Here is a 21,156-nt window from a genome sequence, read left to right on the forward strand (position 1 = left end):
TGCTTTTGATTTAAGTTGGTTTTTAAACAGCGTGACCGATTCAGTGCCCATAAAGCAATAACCTAGATATTTGAATGCTTTTTGGGGCTTAATTTGTTTGCCTTCACAGAACCATGAGAGAGAGTTCTCCTTCTTATTGGCCCGTCCCATTCGAATTATAATCGTTTTGGTGGGATTGATTTTTAGGTATAGATTACTTATAAACAATTCGAAAGTCTTAATTAGGTGCTGTAAACCCACTTTGGTATTGTCCAAGAGGAGAAAATCATCGGCATAAGCCAACCACGAAATTCCTCTTCCATTCAATTTGGGTGAAACCAGACCCCTGTTCGTGAAGGCAAATTGAGCTCCACTGACATATAGGTTAAAGATCGTTGGTGCCAGCATACATCCTTGTCTTAAGCCATTGTTAGTTAAAATTTGGGAAGAGAGGTCCCCGACCGTATTCATTCTTATGACTAGCCTAGTGTCTGTGTAGAGTTCCATAATAATGTTCAATAAATGCATTGGCATTTTTAAAGATTTTAGTTTAAGCCATAGCATTGGCCTGTCAACAAGGTCAAATGCCTTGCTAAGGTCCATTGATGCCACAAAAGTTTGAGTCTTCCCCTTAGCCCAAGCTTTACTTTGGATACATCGCAAGACTAACCCACCACAGTCCGTACTGCAGTTTTTCTTAAAACCCACTTGGTTCATGCTGAGTATATGATTATCATCCATACACCTCTGAACATCAATCAATACCAGGGATGCAAATATTTTAGAGTCTGAATCCGCGATAGCTATGGGTCTGTAGTTACTAGGCTCCAATCGAGAACCCTTTTTAAACACCGGGATGACAACAGACACCCTCCAAGACTGCGGAATGGTTTTAAGTGTACACACGTCTTTGAAAAGTATACATAAGATTTTTGCCCATAAGAGACGGTCAGCTTTTAGCACCTTATCACTGAGATTATTTAGCCCAGGGGCTCCTGTGTATTTTATTATGAGACACTTTATTATACCTACCTCACATCTCAATGTCCAGGGTGAAGGACTCACTCTATGGGGTGAATAGCATTGGTCATTGCTCTTATACAACTTAGAAAAATGGCCTGCCCAGATAGCTTCAGGGATTGGATTTACCATTATTTTGACTTGAGTCGGGTCTACATTATTCATCAGTTGCCAGAAATTGTGCGAGGTCACCCCTCTCATCGCTCCTAACATCCGTTCACCATCCCGTTGAGCAATGATACATCTGTGGCTCCTCACCCAGTTTTTATATGATTGCTTTACTCGTTTGATAGAATCCCAATGACCTGAATCGGCTATATTTGGTTTCCGAACTCTGCGGAGCTCCCTATTGAGTTATCTTTTTCTTTCGTGAACATCTATGTCCATTGCATGTTTGTGTTGATTTGTCTGGACAGATCTGCGAGGCTTATGTTAAAAAAAATCCTTAATTTTGGATCTAATGGTACCGTCAAATTCTTTTACCGAGAAGATATGCAAACGTTGTTCCAAATTATTGTTATCATATTCAGCGATGAGCGTAGAGGTAAATTTGTGGGTGGAATTAAAGGACCATTTAATCCTGTTGTTTGCGGTGTTAAGCAAAAGATCCTCCTTATAGCATTGTTTGGCCCTTTCGCATGATTAAAAGTTCAAACTCCATCACAAGCATACAGTGGTCACTTGTCGAGACTTGCTTCACATCAAAACTTGACAATGAAAAACTCAATTTAGCAGTTAGAAAAATATGATCAATAGTGGACTTACAGCCTCTTGCATTCCATGTACAGTGGTCATTTGAAATACGCTTTAAACCCCACAATTCAGTGTATTTATGCCATAGGAATCCTCTGAGTTTCGGCTACCAATTACGCAGGTTGTCATCTTGAGGTGCAAGGATTCTCCCATCAAATTGTCCACATCACAGTCTGCGTTTAGATCGCCTGCTATTATTATTTGACCACAAGTGTTGTTGGTAGACCACTGATCTATTTGCTTACCTAAATCAATTAAGTTGATTTCCAGCTGTTGATCGGTTAAGACATTTGCGTTCCAATACACGTTGATTATCAGTAGAGAGAAGAGATTCAAACCATCTTCCACCGAATAATCAGTTAAGAGAAACGATTGACCTTGTTTCCAAGCGTTTTTTTTGTTGCAAACCTGGGGACTCCTTTGAGGCCGTGAGTATACCCCCCCTTAGGTCTGCCTCTTTCTTGCACCTTTTGTGGCACATAAGTCCTCCACTACGAAGTCTTCCCAGCCCACATGAGAGGTTAGCCAGGTTTCTTGTAGCAAAATTAGATCAAAGCCATGTAAATCTAACATAAGAGATTTGTTGTTAAAAAGATTGAAATTGCCACGAGAATTCCAACATAGCAATTTCAAAACATGATTAGTAACTATGCAGGTTTACCCAATTCTTTTAGATTGGAGATTGCGTCTCGCAAAGAAAGAGCCAACCATCTTCAATCCTGTTTGTCTGATACGTCATCAGTTTTTTGATTGGTGTGGTAATATCTTCGATCATCACTTTCTTGCCTTGTAATCCCACCTCTATCAGGGATTTGTGTTGGAATAGATTGGTCCTTAAATGGGAAGATGTCAAAGCCCATACGATGAAGAGCTTCTGCCTCCTTCACTATCATTGACCGAACCAAGGGGGATGGAATCACCAATCTTACAAAATCCCATCTTCCCTTATCGATAAAATCGACCATATGAATATCTGCAGAGGTAATAAGTTTGAGTTCAGATATCTCTGCAAATAACGAGAGAATGTAGGGTCTATTTAGCGATTGCATTCTATCATCTTTAAATAAGGAGCATAAAATCAGACTCGGCATATGTGTAAGTGCCACAGGTCTGAGCTCCTGCAGATATTTAATATCGTTAAATGCTTTATCATTATGCCACCTACCATCCCCCCTTACATATGAGCGATAGTCCTGTTCATTCCTCTCTTCTTCTGATAAGCCCTCATCCTTTTTTTGGCAGTTCAACAGAGTATCATTATTTCTAAGCCTCTTATTTTCTTCTACTATGTTATTCACATTTTTTAGGAGTTCACCAATTTGATCATGTTCATTGGCCTTCCGATTTATGCTAGTGTCAGTAATCCCTGTCTGTATGGTATCATATTGTGTACGCCCTGCATTCTGCTTCTGAGTAGGAAGTGCAGTTTCCTTCTTATTTGTGCACAAACTCTTATTTGTATGTTCCGTTACTCTATCTTGTTCTTTCAATCTTTTATTTTCATTCATCAAATCCTGGACATTTCTGAGTATTTCCTCCACATTTGTCTCAATATCTGTGGGCGCAAGGTGAGGGTTATGTGCTGCATCTACACCTTGCAGGACTGATCTCTCATCCTGTTTACTACAAGAGTCTACCATTGTTGTATTTGTAAAAGGTAGTATATTGATATTCGTAGTGTCTTTATGGTATAATCCTGTGTTTACTGATTGTACAATTGGTCTTATTTGTGGCTTTACTACCTCCCAGAGGCCAAGAGTGTATGATTGTTTTTAACCTATTCTATACCACTCATGTTTTTACCAGATCTAATAGGCTCCTTTGTACCTAGGCAATCAACATCCTTAATCAACGTACTTATTGGGCCTTTAAAGATTTTAAAAATGTCATTCAAACCATTTTCCAGTCTGCTAGTGTTATCCGTAAAGGAAGCTCTTTTTTTTTTCTTCATAATCTCATACATTCCCTCCACTCCTTCATATTCACTCTGAGTTGCCTGATCAGCGGATGTTTTCGCAGTTTCAGCTGCATTCGTCCATGTGGCTCTGCAATTCGATACCACACAAACAACTGCATCCGAAGCATCCTCATCAATCATGTGTTTCATATCAAGGTCTCTCATAAATTTTCTAGATGATTTGTTTCTTTGTTCTGTTTTTTTTACTTTGTTATTGTTTTTTTTCGCTTGTTTTTTTTCTGCTCTAGAAGGCATAGTATCCCTAATAGGACCTTCAGTTAAGTCATTGCCCTTAGGGATAATTTTGGACGTTACAGTGTCCTTTTTCGCAGAGTTGGCCACAATTTCCGAAAATTTAGGGGCCACCATGTTATTTCTAGATGTTTTATTTTTAGGCAGAGAGGGTACATCAGGCTGTCCGCTCCCAATTTCAACCCCATTTGTGTGGCGTATAGATTTCAGATCAGCATTCCATGTTACCATTGTCTCCTTCACTATCGGGACTAACATGTCAGCTAATCCTATAGGCAATGTCTCTATACATCTAACAATAGGTATGAGTAAACTCGGTAGAGCTTTGGGAAGGTTGTCAATAGCTGTTACCATAGTAGTCAACAAGTCATTATGTTTTCTAAGTTCAACCAGAATAGCTCGGTTGAAAATACCTACCATCGTCGTCATATCATCAGCAGGTGGAAAATCATTTATGCCCCCCCGAGAGTATATCATATGTAGGATCAGACATATTGTCGTCAGTAATAAAGATAGCCGGAGTGTCAGATTCAAGAGCGTCATTTCCAGCAATCTTATCCCCCTGATGTAGATCATTGTGTACCCCTTCTATCTCATAGTCACCAAACATTGGTTGGGAAGAGTCCATGACTACCTCCAGATTCCTAATTTCAACTGAACAATCCTGTGCACATTGTAACAATTCCTCTTCATCTGCACACGGTGTAGGCAAAAGAAGCGCCGCCGCCAAGCTAGCCCTGCGGGTACTTACTGCAGTAAAGAAGTCCGCTCTGTGGTCTTTACGTAGGGCGGCTAATTTTACTTTACCCATGTTGGAATTAGTTATGATCACACAATACCACCGGGTGAGTTCGCCAATAGGCTAAAATATTGATATATTCAACACCCAACTTCAGCGGTTGCACCAAAGATTTAAATACCTGATAAAAAAAAAACGTAATTATGGTACTTGCTTTATCTTATGTTGCCCTCGCACCCAAAGCACATAATCAACATGTCGGTTCCCCCTGCGCACACAAGATAGGTTAGTGGTTACAACACCCGAACACCCGCAACACGAAGCACGAACTGCGAACAGCAAACAGCGTGCTTTCGAGTGCTTCCGTGTGCGCGCGCGGGTGCGCTACACACACTGCTTTTGGGCTTAAAGTGGGCGAGCACAAAGGTGAGCTTTGCCCAATCAAAAGACAGCTAGAAGTTAGTAAAAAGGAAGATTTAGGTCAAGAGAGATTGGGAGAATTAGTATTATGTCCTAAAGTTAACAATGTCAATTACAATGTCAATTGAAAGTGATATTTACTTTCCGCCCAGATAGGTCAGGCAGCTTCCTGTGTGCCTGTAAAGGACGTCCGCTTCACTGCAGATTTAACGCTCAGCAAGCGGCGTCCAGTCTGGCAGATAGAAAAACGTCTGTGTCCGTGTTAGCATACAGATCCAAAAGAAAAGTCTTCCCCAGCAAACAGCGTGCTTTCGAGTGCTTCCATGTGCGCGCGCGGGTGCGCTACACACACTGCTTTTGGGCTTAAAGTGGGCGAGCACAAAGGTGAGCTTTGCCCAATCAAAAGACAGCTAGAAGTTAGTAAAAAGGAAGATTTAGGTCAAGAGAGATTGGGAGAATTAGTATTATGTCCTAAAGTTAACAATGTCAATTACAATGTCAATTGAAAGTGATATTTACTTTCCGCCCAGATAGGTCAGGCAGCTTCCTGTGTGCCTGTAAAGGACGTCCGCTTCACTGCAGATTTAACGCTCAGCAAGCGGCGTCCAGTCTGGCAGATAGAAAAACGTCTGTGTCCGTGTTAGCATACAGATCCAAAAGAAAAGTCTTCCCCAGCAAACAGCGTGCTTTCGAGTGCTTCCGTGTGCGCGCGCGGGTGCGCTACACACACTGCTTTTGGGCTTATGGTGGGCGGGCACAAGGGTGAGCTTTGCCCAATCAAAAGACAGCTAGAAGTGAGTAAAAAGGAAGATTTAGGTCAAGAGAGATTGGAAGAATTAGCAGTATGTCCTAAAGTTAACAATGTCAATTACAATGTCAATTGAAAGTGGAAATTTACTTTCCACCCAGATAGGTCAGGCAGCTTCCTGTGTGCCTGTAAAGGACGTCCGCTTCACTGCAGATTCAACGCTCAGCAAGCGGCGTCCAGTCTGGCAGATAGAAAAACGTCCATGTCCGTGTTAGCATACAGATCCAAAAGAAAAGTCTTCCCCAGCAAACAGCGTGCTTTCGAGTGCTTCTGTGTGCGCGCGCGGGTGCGCTACACACACTGCTTTTTGGCTTAAGGTGGGCAGGCAGAAGGGTGAACTTTGCCCAATCAAAACACAGTTTCCCCCCAGATAGGTCAGGCAGCTTCCTGTGTGCCTGTAAAGGACGTCCGCTTCACTGCAGATTCAACGCTCAGCAAGCGGCATCCAGTTTGGCAGATAGAAAAATGTCTGTGTCCGTGTTAGCATACAGATCCAAAAGAAAAGTCTTCCCCAGCAAACAGCGTGCTTTTGAGTGCATCCGTGTGGGTGGCAGGTTTAGATTTTTGCTACGTAGGCAGAGATTCCGACACATTTGACAACACATTTTTCAGCAGGAATAGAAAAAAGCCATATGATTTAAACTCTCTGAGCTATCCAATTGCAACACAATGGGCCTGGTTACGAGGATGGCAATAACCTGCTGGTGCTACCGGTGGGTTGCCACCGTCCCTGTAACATCAAATCCGGCGCCTGACTTTCCGGTGCCACCGGGACATTACAAGTCCCGGCGGATCAGGAGGTCGGGCACCGTAAAATGTTAGTACCCATTCCTGTGGACGGAATGGGGACTCGGAAACACTAGCACCGTTAGCAACAATGCCGGTGCTTCTGTGACAACTTTGCTTTCCGGGGCCACTGCAACCCGGCAAGTCAGACCGGGCAGGTAGATTTGTAGTTTGCCGGTCTGGAAAGTGTGCCGGTAAGTTGCAACCGGCACCCTTATTTCCAGAATGGCAAACTCGGAATGAGGCCCAATATGTTGTAGGATCAATTGTGCTGTTACAAAGAAACATTTATGAGGATATCTACCCACCAACCTCACAAGTCTTTTAAAACAAATATAGCTCTACTATTATCAGGTTTACTAGTGTGGCAAGACATAAGCACTGTATTAATAGGTGTTATGTTAATAACAAACTCTCAATGAAAAAAATATATTCAGAGTACTCGACACAAGGATTCAGGACCAATGTACCTCACAACTATCTGAAAAAGCTATGTTCTATGGCTTTGAAGCACTTTATACTATATCTGAGACTAACCATCCTTCCCACAGGGGAGTATCTGGGCGCTTTCTCAAGAACCATATACGAGGAACGCATCTGCCGACTTTGTGGGAGCGAGGTTGAAACCAGCCGTCACATCTTGACGTCTTGTTCCACATTATCGTCAAATTATGTGAAAAGCTATGGTTCATTGGTCAACGATATAGATCATATTCGATACGATCAATAATTCTGCACTCTATATTCTGCTGAATCAGTAGTAGTAACATCAACAGCACACTCAATTTGAAAAATGGCTCTGCAGAAAACGTGATATGGCCTAACCCACACATTAGAGATCAAATGATGGACTTGAAAACCAGCTATTTTTTTCATTTGGACTTTACATACAAATTGTCATTATGGATTTTAAACAAATAACCATGCACTGTATAATGGTTGGATGATAATCCTACACATATGTATTTTACTGTGGTCACTCTGCTGATTGGGTTCTGTTCTTCTTTTATTTTTTGTATCTTGTTTATATTTTAAATATTGCTTAAGGCTTGTTCAATTGCCAATGCAAATAAATAACAAAAATATGGACGTCTGAATAAGGAGGGTCAAATAATATCTCCCAGATTCCAAAAAGAAGTCTTCTTCGTTGTAACATTTGTATTTCAATAACGTTTCAACCTGTTTTTCTTGTATTTTAGATTTTTCTTTCACTGGAGTGGTTTAACAAATGCACGTTTTAGTTTCATTGCGACTGTGCCCACGATGTAAAATGTCCCTTGTTATGTGACTTCTCTGTACTTTGCCTCGTTCCCCCTGAGACTCTTGAGTTCCTGCTTCCCGTCCATCTGGATTGAAGGACTCTGCTTAGCGTTTTTCTGATCCAGATGGAGAGGAAGCTGGAGTGGTTCCGAGGGGCGAGCCATCACAACGTGTGCCAGTATTGTGTGTGTGTGTGGGGGGTTCTCTTGTGACAGTATGCCCCTTTTCTCCTGACACAGGGAGTTACGACGGGCAGGAGGATGCACTACAAAATGCCCTACTGAGGAGAAAAGACCTGCTACAGAAACTGCGCGTAAGTGTTCCCATGCATACAAAAGGCAGTAACAGTTACTAGGCAGTACACTTGTGAGAGAGTTCCTTTGCCGGATTTCTTTAATGTAACTTCTCTAACATTCAGGATGGATAACGTTTGGTAGGTAACGTGTTTTCTCTTACTGCGTTGTATTTCCTTTCACTTTCACCAGAGTTTCCACATTTCTGGAAAGTTCTGTCTCTCGCATTACAGCAGTACACCTTTGCACGTATCGGTAAAGTTTGCTATGCCCACGCGTGGGAGATTTTCCTTTCACACTTGTGTGGGGGGTTGCCCATTGCACACTTTACCTGTGGGGGTCCAATGCTAAAAGAGCTTTTCCCTTTTCACGCCTGCCATTTTACATTTGGAAGACATTTCCATAATGTCCCCTCTCGCATATTCACGATAGATTCCCTTGTGAGAGTATGGAGGTTTTACCTTCCCACAAGTCAAGTTCTCTCATGTAAAGGTAATCTCCCTCTAGCCCCCAGGAGAGGATTCCATCTCATTCTGTGACTCGAGAGTTAGTCCTCTAACACTCTAGTGGGATTCCTATCTCACACTTGAGGGAGAGCGACCCCCTTAGAAAATGGCAGAGCTTTCAGTCCATGCTCTGAAGAGTTTCTGCCCCATCTTTTAGAATATATTGCAGCTTCTACGCAGGCGAGGCTCTACTGCTTTGTGCAGTGAGAAAGAGAGATTGCCATTAGCAGATTGATTGATTGAGTGAAAACCTGGGGATGTCTGCAGAGGCGAGTGGGGAGGGCAGGGCATATTTGTATGCCTTATTTTGCATTTCCTTGCCTTGTTATGCCCTGTCAAGCTTGTTCAGGTCTCGTAACGTCTTGTTGAATGTTGATAAACTGCACCATGGGTAGGCATCTGCCAGGGCCCGAATTTAGGACTCGAAATGTGCAGTTAATTGGCCAGGGCCTCCCTTCCAAATGACTAATAACACCTCAAAGATATTCCAACGTAAGCACCACATAGCCGTGCATGCATTGATGACATAATGCACAAAACATATACCATGCAGTAACTGATGTAGCAACCAAATACCAAATCGCAACAGCAGGCTTCACAAACGGAGCATTGAGATGCCGACAAATGCCATCTACACACAATATTTTGTTAAGGCCCATTCGCACATTATAATCATGCTAAATATTTATAATGCTGCAATATTCATCCTGCAGGCCATTTGTACTATTGAACCAAATATGTGGAAGGACCCCATGACAGCCCAGGAATGCATCACCTTGCCCAAAACAACTACTAACTAACCTGGCAGCCACCCACCATAACCAACACTGAATCCCTCCACACCACCATTACACTGTCTGAAACACATCATGCCAACGGAGCAGCCTTAACAACAACCACCTCACATGACATGCATTCATGAACGCAAATCAGTCACGGTCAGAAACCGAATAGCCACATATACACAGGATCCTATGAAAATGCAGCCTACAACTCCCCCAAGACAAGTGCAAGATCAATATGGAGTTCTACCCCTGCAGAGTCAAGGTGAGCCAGGACTGCCGGACAGAATGCAGGCTGGGGATGAGGAGCCGGGTTGGTCCTCCCTGAAGGGTCTGGAATGTGGTTGCTTCATCAGGCAGGAGGTACCTATACAACTGTTTGTTTTATTTGATATGGCGCAGCCGAGACCCGGAGGTAGTTGGGTGCAAGCATTACAAGGATACTTAATCAGCTTAGTTACACATTGTTATAAATATACAAGATTTACATGCGCAGTATTTATATACAAAGGCTTATATACGGGTTATAGTATAGACATAGACATCAGTTCAATTAACTGTAGTAGGTGATCAGGTTACTGAGAGAAGGAGTTAGGGTATCTGCTGGTGGTGGGATGGCATATATGCGGATGGCGGGAGGTATGGTGCGCTGTCTGGGTAAGGGAGGTACCTCTGGCGCTGGGTTTAGGCATCATTGGACCATAGCCATGCTAGGAGTTTTCGCCTGAATGCGGGGTAGGGTTGGTCGGTTCTGAGCTCAAGTGGGAGTTTGTTCCAGGATTGGGCAGCTGTAACTGGGAAGCTGGAGCCGCCGGCTGTGCTCAGTTTGTACCTGGGAGTCTCAAGGGTGAAGGCGTTGGCTGATCTCATGGGTCGCTTAGACGTTTTCCTATTGATTCTCTCTGTAAGATACGGGGGCGCAATGTTGTTTAGACATTTGGAGGTCAGGAAAAGTGTTTTGAGGAGGACTCTGTCTTTTATGTTGAGCCAATGAGCATTTCTTCTGAATGCAGAAATGTGCTCTCTGTTAGGAATATTGAGAGCTGCTCTAATGGCATTGTTTTGGAGTCTTTGTAGTTTGTCTAAGATGTTTTTATTGGAGCCCGCATAAAGTGCGTTGCAATAATCCAGTCTCGATAGTATGAGTGCGTTGGCTAGGGTGATGCGGCTAGTTTCAGAGAGGAATGGTCTGCAAGCTCGGATCAGTTTGCAGGTATAAGCTGTGGAAGTTGATAGTGAGTTGACTTGCTTCTTAAGGGAAAGCGCAGCGTCGAGATAGAAGCCAAGTGTTTTGACAGCCGGTGCCACTTTAATGTCGTTGTTGTCGATATTAAAGGTGGCGTAGTTGGGGTCGAGTTTTTTTAAGGCCGTGTCGGAGCCTAGGATTAGGAGTTCAGTTTAATCGTCATTCAGGCAGAGGCCATGGGATGCCATCCATGCCTGAATGAGGTGGTATATCCTATTTACTAAGGCTGAGTCCTCCAGAAAGTTGCCCGAAAGGGGGTTGAGGATCTGGGTGTCATCTGCGTAATTGGTGTAGGTGACACGCAATCTATCCAACTTGTCGAACAGGGGCTTAGTAACTATGTTATACATGGTTGGGGAGACGCAGGATCCCTGAGGTACCCCACAGGGGACTTGAATAGGGTCTGCGGCTGCGAGAGGGGAGAAGACTCTCGTGCGATTTGCTAAGAAGGATTGAACCCAGGTTATGGCATCACTTGAGAAATGGGCAGCTGACCTGAGGTGGTCACATAAGACTGTATGATCCACTAGGTCGAAAGCCGCCGATAGGTCAAGGAGGAGTAGCATAGCTGAATTCCCTTTGTCCTTTAGCTCGTCAATTTGGGTCTTGAGGTCGATCAAGGCTGTTTCTGTGCCGTGGAGGGGGCAGAAGCCGGATTGGCGAGTACCTAGTAGGTTGTTAGCTTCTAGGTGGTCCTGTATTTGTAGGTACGCTACTCTGTCAAGGATTTTGAGTAGGAAAGGGACTGTAGTGATAGGTCTGTAGTTCGTTGGGATGGAGGGGTCTAGAGTTTGTTTTTTTAGCAGTGGGAGTACCCAGGAGTGTTTGAGGTTGTTTGGCACTTGGTTAGTTGAGAAGGAGGCATTAATGAGTTTAGTAATGAAAGGAGCTAGATCTCTGGCTGCATCCTTTATGATTTGGGGTGGGCAGCTGTCACCTTTGCAATTGGAAGGTTTGAGCGAGAGAATAATTTTTTCTGTTTCGATAATAGTGACTTTCCTGAAGCTGAATGGTGGGGTGGTACAGTCATGGGTGAGAGGAGGAGGTTGTTGTTGGGGTATGGTCACTACTGGGAGGAGCAGGGAGTCTTTCTTTTTAGCAATTTTGACCTGGAGGGTGGTAATTTTATTCGAGAGGGCATTTTGAATTTCAGTACACCGTGGCTTATCCTTGGGAGTGTTATCCACCTGTGTTATGGGAGATTCCATTTCACGGAGGATAGCGAAGAGTTCCTTGGTGTCTGATTTGGCCTTCGATATTCTATTGTTGAACGTGTCCTTTTTTGTACTAATTATTTCTTTTTTGTACAGTTTGGTTAGTCTAAGCTTGTTTTCCTCCGTGGGAGAGTGATTTCAAATGGATTGGAGTTTGCGTTTTTTTGCCCTTAGTTCCTTCAGATGGGGTGTGAACCATGCATTGAGGTGGGCTTTCTGTTTACTTTTACAAGTTTTGATTGGTGCAATAGTGTCTAAAGCTTTGGTCATGGTGCAGTTATAGGTTTCGACTAGTGAGGTGGGGTCTATATTGTTGGGTAGGTTATTGAGGTCTGGGAGGAGATGTGGTAGTAGCTTTTCTGCTGTGATGTCCTTTTTGCTCCTAGTCGGGAGGAAGGGTGCCATGTCTATAGTATTAGGGCGGATGAGGTCAAGGGATGCAGAGAAGGTTACTAGGGAGTGGTCGGTCCATGATTGTGGTATGGTGTTAGTGATAGTGATGTTGCAGTTTAAGTCAGCAACCCAGTCAAGGGTCCTTCCTTTGATATGTGTCGGGGATATCCTTTGATATGTGTCAGGCCGTGATCCTTTAGAATAGCAGTGACCAAGTGAGCCTGTTTGTCGTTGTTATCATTAAATCCAAGATTGAAGTCACCCATAAGCAAAGTTTGCAAATGGTCTTTGGTATTATTGGCTAGGATGCAGTTTAGGTCATATTCGAAAGAGCCGAGTGGGCCAGGAGGTCTATAGACCACGTGTATGGTTAGAGTCCGGTTGTGGGATAGTTGGAGTTTGGCAGTGAGGGTCTCGCAGGATTGGTTGGGTGGAGCATTGGCAAGCCTGAGAGCTAGATTGGTTTTATGGATAATGGCTATGCCGCCGCCCTTGGCGTTAGGTCTGTCTGCTCTGAGTATCTGATATCCATCTGGTACCGCTATCATGAGGGCGGGTCCAGCAGCCTCAAGGAGCCATGTTTCTGTTATGGCCATTGGGTCCAGATTCTCATTAGTGAGTGTGTCAGCGATCTCGGTAGCGTGGGCCACCATGGATCTGGCATTCATTAGTGACCCAGATAGTGATAGGGTGCTCGAGTTTATGGTTTTAGGGCGAGGTGTGGCTGTAGATAAGTTAGCTCTCGGAGTGTTCATGGGAGTAGTGTTTGGGAGGTCGGGGGATAGTTTGTGGTAGTTAAGTCGCTGCTGTGTGCTTTTGTTGGGTGGTTCAGTGGGGTGGACAGTGAGACTTCTTTTTTTGTTAAAATTAGTTTTTGGATCGTAGAGGCGAGGTAGTCTTGCTCGCAGTCTAGTGTTTCTGTCCTTGGGGGGGCATGATGTTGGAGCGGGAGTGGCCATGGTGGTGAGGAGGCCTAATATGATTTGGAGTGTCAGGGTCCCTAGGATTTTACTCATGATGAGGGGTCTAGATGCAGTGATCAAATGCTGACACACAACTTAGGCTAGATGCAATATTCAAGTGGAGGCACAGTTTAGGCTAGATGCAATATTCAAGTGGTGACATACAACTAGGCTAGATACAATATTCAGGTGGAGGCACAACTTAGGCTAGATGCAATATTTAAGTGGTGACATACAACTAGGCTAGATGCAATATTCAAGTTGAGACACAGTTTAGTCTAGATGCAATATTCAAGTGGTGACATACAACTAGGCTAGATACAATGTTCAGGTGGAGGCACAACTTAGGCTAGATGCAATATTCAAGTGGAGGCACAGTTTAGGCTAGATGCAATATTCAAGTGGTGACATACAACTAGGCTAGGTACAATATTCAGGTGGAGGCACAACATAGGGTAGATGCAATATTCAAGTGGTGACATACAACTAGGCTAGATGCAATATTCAGGTGGAGGCACAGTTTAGGCTAGATGCAATATTCAAGTGGTGACATACAACTAGGCTAGATGCAATATTCAAGTGGAGGCACAGTTTAGGCTAGATGCAATATTCAAGTGGTGACATACAACTAGGCTCGATGCAATATTCAAGTGGAGGCACAGTTTAAGCTAGATGCAATATTTAAGTGGTGACATACAACTAGGCTAGATATAATATTCAGGTGGAGGCACAACTTAGGCTAGATGCAATATTCAAGTGGTGACATACAACTAGGCTAGATACAATATTCAGGTGGAGGCACCACTTAGGCTAGGTGCAATATTCAAGTGGTGACATACAACTAGGCTAGATGCAATATTCAAGTGGAGGCACAGTTTAGGCTAGATGCAATATTCAAGTGGTGACATACAACTAGGCTAGATGCAATATTCAAGTGGAGGCACAATTTAGGCTAGATGCAATAATCAAATGGCGACACACAGTAAGATTAGAAGCATTGTTCGAGTGGCAGCGGCCGGATATGGCTGGTAGCGACATGTAGTGGTATAGATGTGCTTGCCAGATAGGCAGACGTTGTGCAGTTGGTATAGGTAATGACGTAGGTCAAGCACTTAGGTTAATGCCGATATGCGGCAGCTTTGTGCGATATGGCATTGAACATAGTGGGGTACACTGACCAGGCGGGCGACCATATGCCGTACTGGCTGGTTACGTGCTTAAGCGTGTGGTGACATGAGCCTTTTTCTGATAGGGCGGCGCTTATAGGTAGGAGTGCGCGGGCGAGATCGTTAGAGGATGGAGTAGACGATGTCGAGATGGGAGTAGGGATCTTACCATACTGGTCAAGGGATTGCAGTCCGAATGTTTATAGTAGTTCCTGGTTGGAGGCAGTTCCTACGCTCCTGGGCCCTGACGCTCTGTCGCCTCTGGACAGGCTCAGGACAGGAGCGTGCCTTGTGCAGAGTGCCTTAGGGAGATGTGCCGGCTCACGCCTTCTGGCTCCCTCCGGCTCCGGAAATAGGAGGCACAACCAATGGGGCACCTCGGTCGCGGCTCTGGTTGCCTAGCAACCGGACGCTAGAAGAGCGGCCCCCATTTTGGGTGCGCATAAACTCGTGGCGGCATCTGGCGAAAATGGGTGCATTGCTGGATACTGAAGATGGGCACTTTGCTAGGCAGGGGCATCTACTCGCTTTGGTGTGCCTTAGCAGTAGATCAGAATCACATGGCCAGGGCGGAGATGAACGCTGTAGATCGTCGTGTTGCAGGCCGATCCCAGCAGGTCGCGGTCACGGCTGCAGCGGGCTCCTGCCCCTCCTCCCTTCCGAGCTTTGTTGATGCAGGCACGGGCGGGCATCTGGGTATTTTGAGCCTTGGGGGTGTGCCGGCTCACGCCTTCCGGCTCCCTCCGGGTCTGGAAATAGGAGGCACAGCCAATGGGGCACCTCAGTCGCGGCTCAGGTTGCCTAGCAACCGGACGCTAGAAGAGCGGCCGCCATTTTGGGTGCGCATAAACTCGTGGCGACATCTGGCAAAAATGGGTGCATTGCTGGATACTGAAGATGGGCACTTTGCTATGCAGCGGCATCTACTCGCTTTGGTGTACCTTAGCAGTAGATCAGAATCACATGGCCAGGCCGGAGATGAACGCTGTAGATCGTCGAGTTGCAGGTCGATCCCAGCAGGTCGCGGTCACGGCTGCAGCGGGCTCCTGCCCCTCCTGCCTTCCGAGCTTTGTTGATGCAGGCACGGGCGGGCATCTGGGTATATTGAGCCTTGGGGGATGTGCCGGCTCACGCCTTCCGGCTCCCTCCGGGTCCGGAAATAGGAGGCACAGCCATGAAAAGATATGCTAGTCTTATTCCTCTTAAACTATGTCCACTTTGTGCTGTGGATATTCCTTACGCAAGGCATCCCAGCAAGGGTACCAACAGGGCAGAGAAAGGCAGACGTTCAGGGAAGGTATAAAACAAACAGCAGGAGCTGATGTTGCTTGTGTGTGTCCTGACTAGGACGTTCTCGCCCTCCTTCCTCCCCACTTTCCTCACCTGATGATAGGATATCCAAATCTTCTGGGTCCTTCTCCTTTTTATGTGGAGGGGGCCTGCCGCGAGAGGAAGCCACAGTGACCGCTAGCTATTACAGCAGTCCTGTGGCCTCGTTCCCGCGGGCAGCCAGGAATAAAAAGGGAAAAAGCCGAACGGCAGAAAAAAACCTTTTTTGGCCGTAGTGTTGTTAAGCTTGAAGGATGTCCAGCAATGGAACGAGGTCCGGAGATGGCAGGGGTAACTGGTAGGTGGGAGAAGGCTCCAGGAGCAGGCGACCTCTGAGGCAGTGGCAGGGCTAACCACAGAGAAGGCATGGAAAGATAAGAAGCCAACGGAGAGGGCGCCGGCAAAGCGGGAGGCAAAGCAGAAAGAGAAGGCAGCGAGGCAAAGAGAATAAGGGAAGGAAAGACGCCAGAAGGGCGTACGAAGAGGAAAGCAGGAGGTGGCTAAAGGATAAGCCGAAAGAGGAAAACAGTGTCTGACCCAAAGGAGAGCGAAGCGCTGATCTAAGGGGGTTGCAACGCAACGGTCCTCCGGAAGTAAACAGAATATATACTTCCGGGCGGCCATCAGGACGCAACAACTAGACCTGCACAGAGTGGAAACTAACCCCGCACTCTTCCGTGACGAAGCCGCCAACGCGGAAGTAAACCCCATCCGGCACGGTGGATGACAGTATGCCCCCCTCCAGTGCGAAGGGACCCAGCAACCGGGGAGCATGGACATGAAAAAGCGGTTCCCAAGAGTACTCCAACTCTGGGTAACCCTTCCACGAAACCAAGTATTCTAAGCGTCCCCGGTAAAACTGTGAATCCTGGATGGTTGAGACTTCATATTCATCAGTCCTGTCGGGATGGGCATGAATTTGTTTGGGAACTGACCTCTGGAAAGTATCCGAGCCAAAAGGTTTGAGAAGAGAAGAGTGAAAAACCAGATGGATACGCCGAAGATGAGGAGGGATGTTAAGCTTGTAGGAAACAGGGTTGATCTTTGAGAGTATAGAGAAAGGACCCAAGAAACAGGGAGACAGTTTGGAAGGATGAACCCATCGGGGTAATTATCTGGTAGAAAGCCATACTCTGTCACCTTTCTCCCAAGTAGGACAGTTCTTGCAGTGCTTGTCTGCTTGAGTCTTGTTTTGTCTTTTACTCCTTTCTAGTGTCATGATGCCTACCCCCAGGCATCCGGACCAAGCCCATCAGCCCCGGGAGCAGGCATCTAGACATTTAGTAAAACCTCAGCAGCCCCGACTAGGGGCTATCTGGGTTCAGTCCTGGCGCCTTAGGCGCCAGGCTCATAGTAGGAATCAGTCCTGGCGCCTAAGGTGCCAGGCTCATAGTCATTACTTACCTCAGGCAGACCATGCTGCAAATGACTCCAATCCAACATGAATCCTGAAAGCGACTATTTTTCTACAGGGACTATTTTTTACTCGGGTGTGGTTCTAGGGACTTCTTACCTGGGACTACTTTTGAGGCTATTTAAACCACACCCGACCAGCAACACATGCTTCGCGTTATTCTTCATCCAGCAGCGTAACACTCACCGTGCCTGCAGCCTGCATCCAGTCTTCTGCCATGCCCGCCTCCTAAAACAAAGAGGAAAGAAAGGGACAAGGTTAGAAAACAAACTTATTTCTATTCCACACCTGATTCTGGATCCATCTTGTCTCCGGACCTGTAAAGAACATCATTTCTGCACGCGCCGTATCTCCAGCTGCAGCGCCGCGCCATACTCACCAGGCTTCACAGCATCCTTCAGTTCAGCGCTGCTTCCATCATTTTTTCGCCGAACTTCGGCACCTAAGAGACAAAAGAAAACCACGAGGTGAGCCGAGGGAACCAACAAATATAATTCTTACCACCATAGACTTACCTGATTTACCACCGGAGGCATCCTTTTGTGACTCTCCATATTTTCACGTGCCGCATCTGTAAAGACAAGAAAGGAAGGGGGGAACAAGAGTGAACATCGGACATATTGAACTCTATGAACTTAATACTTACTGGTCCTCACCAGGAACCTCAGAGTCAATACTCTCCGGAACTCTCCCGAGCCTTCAAACCAGTGAAGTTACTGGAATCGACGCGCCCCTGCAAATCCACGCAGGATGGAGAGCTCATCTTTCAAGAATATAAGGTGAGATTGCTGTGAGGGCATTTCGGAGGTGATTGGTTGGGGAGGACTGTGGGGGTGCCATCACTTGAATCCACAAGTGGCTAAATCCATCTCTCCACTTGCAGGCGAATATTTCTACGGGTTAAGCAGACAAGAATAGGAGGGCAGATCATGTCAGTCATCGCTGCACTACGCATCACGTGGGTGGAGACCGCAGCTGTCCGGGTCCGACCGACGCCCCTGTGGGAGCCAGGTGAGCATAACAGAACGCGAAGCCTATCTACAAATCCCCACCCGGGCGTTATGGAAACCTCAGAAACCGAACAACTAGCCCTATTGTTAGGGGAACTTAGGGCAGAAGTACACTCCGCGCGCCAAGAGACTAATGCCCTCAGGAGAGAACTGATTGTGTCAAAGGAGCGCACTGATCTCGCTAGACAATTACTGCAAAACCAAGCTGGGCAAACACCATTACCTGGACTCGGGGGTAATCCAACTCCTGTTTCATCAAGCAATCCTGTGCAAGTGGTTCTACCAGGGAGCATTCCTTTAGCTCCACCCGAACATTTTGCTGGAGACCCAAAAAAGTTTGCCATGTTTATGAACCAATGCCGCTTGCACTTTTTATGCAGACCTGGAGCTTTTCCGAACGACCAAACCAAATTAGCTTTTGTACTATCATATGTTAGTGGCAGCGCAGCGGATTGGTCAATTCCATTAGTTAACCAGGATGACCCTCTTCTTCGGGATTTTCAAGGTTTTCAATTGAGCACGGAAAGACTATTTGCCAGACATTCACAGGGTCAAGCCCTGGATAATGAACTTTTATCATTACGACAAGGTAACCAGGATCTACTAACCTATATCGCCACTTTCAATAGGTTAGTGGTGGAAACCGGATGGCCAGAGGTAAAACGAATTACATTATTTCATCGTGGACTTCGGGGTGAACTCAAAGACGTTTTGGCCCAAGTTGTGAACCCACCTCAGGATTGCACAGAATATATAGACTTAGTGGTCCAGTTAGACCACCGACTTCAGAATAGAAAGGCTGATAGAGCTAAATTCGAGAATCGGGTATTGGTTAAACCCAATGTTACACTCAAAGGAACAGATGTATCAGAACCGATGCAGATCGGGGGGGTCAAGGGACCCTTAACTCAAAAGGAAAGAGAAAGAAGACGGCAGATGCAATTGTGTCTGTACTGTGGGGCCTCAGGACATTTTCTACGGGATTGCCCTATAAAAACATCTAAAAAAGTAGTCGGAGTTGCTGATAAAAATCAAACAGAGCCTGATTCGGGAAACGACCACGCCCGACAAGCGTAGAGGTCCGTTTGCCGAGCTTGAAGAAGGATACTCAGACCTCGCACTTCATCATACCAATGGTCCTTATAGATCCAAGGCAGCCATCACGTATGCACGCAGTGAGGGCATACATTGATAGCGGGGCCATAGGAAACTATGTGGACCACGAGTTGGCTTCTAGGATGAATCTATCTCTCTGCAAAAAGACCACTTCAGATGTCATCACCACAGTCGATGGAACTGAAATTGCCTCTGGGCCTGTAACTCATTCCACCGCAGAGATGACACTATTGGGTCAGGATGGGCATCGAGAGACTATTGTGTTTGATTTAATCAAAGCCCTGCAGTTCCATATAATACTGGGGATACCTTGGTTGGAAACACATAATCCTTGTATTGATTGGCGAGAGAAGAGAATAACCTTCCCGGATTGTGCACATACTTGTTACCCAAAAAAAACCTTGAACCAAGGCCTGGCCACAGTCGCTACTCCAGTCGTGCAGTTACCTTAGGAATATCAAGAATTCCAGGATGTTTTTGAAAAGGAACAGGCAAACACCCTACCACCACACAGATCATACGATTGTCAAATCGATCTCATACCCGGTGCACAACCTCCATGTAGTAGGATCTATGCCCTTACGGAACCCGAAAACCTTCACCTACGACAATACTTGGACCAATAGCTTGCTAATGGCTTCATTCGTCCATCCAAGTCCCCTGCATCTTCAGCTTTGTTCTTCGTGCCTAAAAAGGAAGGTGACCTCAGAACGTGCATAGACTACCGCGCATTAAATCAGATCACAGTTAAGAACCGATACCCATTGCCTCTGATCCCCGAATTACTAGACCAAGTAAAGGACGCTTGCATCTACACTAAATTAGATCTCCGAGCGGCATATCATCTGGTACGTGTAAAGAAAGGCGACGAATGGAAGACTGCTTTTCGCACTGAGTACGGGTTATTCGAATACCAAGTGATGCCCTTCGGGTTGTGCAATACACCAGCAGCCTTCCAGTATTTTATGAACGATGTCCTCCGTGAACTCATTGACGTCTGTGTTGTTGTATACATAGACGATATTCTAGTGTACTCCTCTTCAGAATCAGACCATGTGAAGCACGTTCGTGCAGTCCTTGAGAAACTATGCCAGCACAAGTTATATGCAAAATTGGAAAAATGCATTTTTCATGCTACGGAAGTTGAATTCCTTGGATTTATCCTGACTCCAAAAGGAGTCCGAATGGACTCTCGAAAGGTAGACGCAATCCTCAAGTGGCCATCACCCAGTTCAGTTAAAGGGGTACAAAGCATGCTCGGATTTGCTAATTTGTACCACAGATTCATTCCGGATTTCTCACATGTTGTACACCCTATCACAGCACTTTTGCGAAAAAACAAACGCTTCTTGTGGACCGAAGAAGCTGAAAGGGCCTTCCAAGAGCTGAAAGCGAAATTCACGTCTGCACCTGTCTTAAAGCATCCACGCCCGAGCTCCCATACATAGTTGAAACTGATGCATCCAGTTTAGCCATGGGAGCTGTCCTGTCCCAGAAGGATCCTGAAACCGGTCAACTTCACCCAGTAGCATTTTGGTCCAGAAAGTTCTCAGCACCCGAGTTAAACTATGCGGTTACCGATAAAGAATTATTAGCCATCAAATCCGCCTTCAAGGCTTGGCGGCATTATCTTCTCGGTGCCAGGCATACCATTATGGTAATCACCGATCACCGGAACTTGCAGTATTTAAAAACAGCCAAGGCCCAATCGTCGCGTCAACTTCGATGGGCATTGTTCTTTGCCGAGTTCG

General features: G+C 45.7%; 1 protein-coding gene across 2 annotated transcripts in view; it reads left to right on the forward strand.

Moving 5' to 3' along the window:
• The window catches only part of C9H21orf58 (chromosome 9 C21orf58 homolog), a 352,196-nt gene that overhangs the window by 149,767 nt on the left and 181,273 nt on the right, over window positions 1–21,156 (forward strand). For both annotated transcript variants that reach the window (XM_069616036.1, XM_069616037.1), the window contains exon 3: window positions 8,214–8,287. In XM_069616036.1, the coding sequence (XP_069472137.1) occupies window positions 8,214–8,287 (74 nt within the window). The remainder of the gene's footprint in view (window positions 1–8,213; window positions 8,288–21,156) is intronic.

The sequence above is a fragment of the Ambystoma mexicanum genome, chromosome 9 (assembly GCF_040938575.1).
Source record: "Ambystoma mexicanum isolate Mex_15411 chromosome 9, UKY_AmexF1_1, whole genome shotgun sequence".
In the NCBI taxonomy this organism is placed as follows: domain Eukaryota; kingdom Metazoa; phylum Chordata; class Amphibia; order Caudata; family Ambystomatidae; genus Ambystoma; species Ambystoma mexicanum.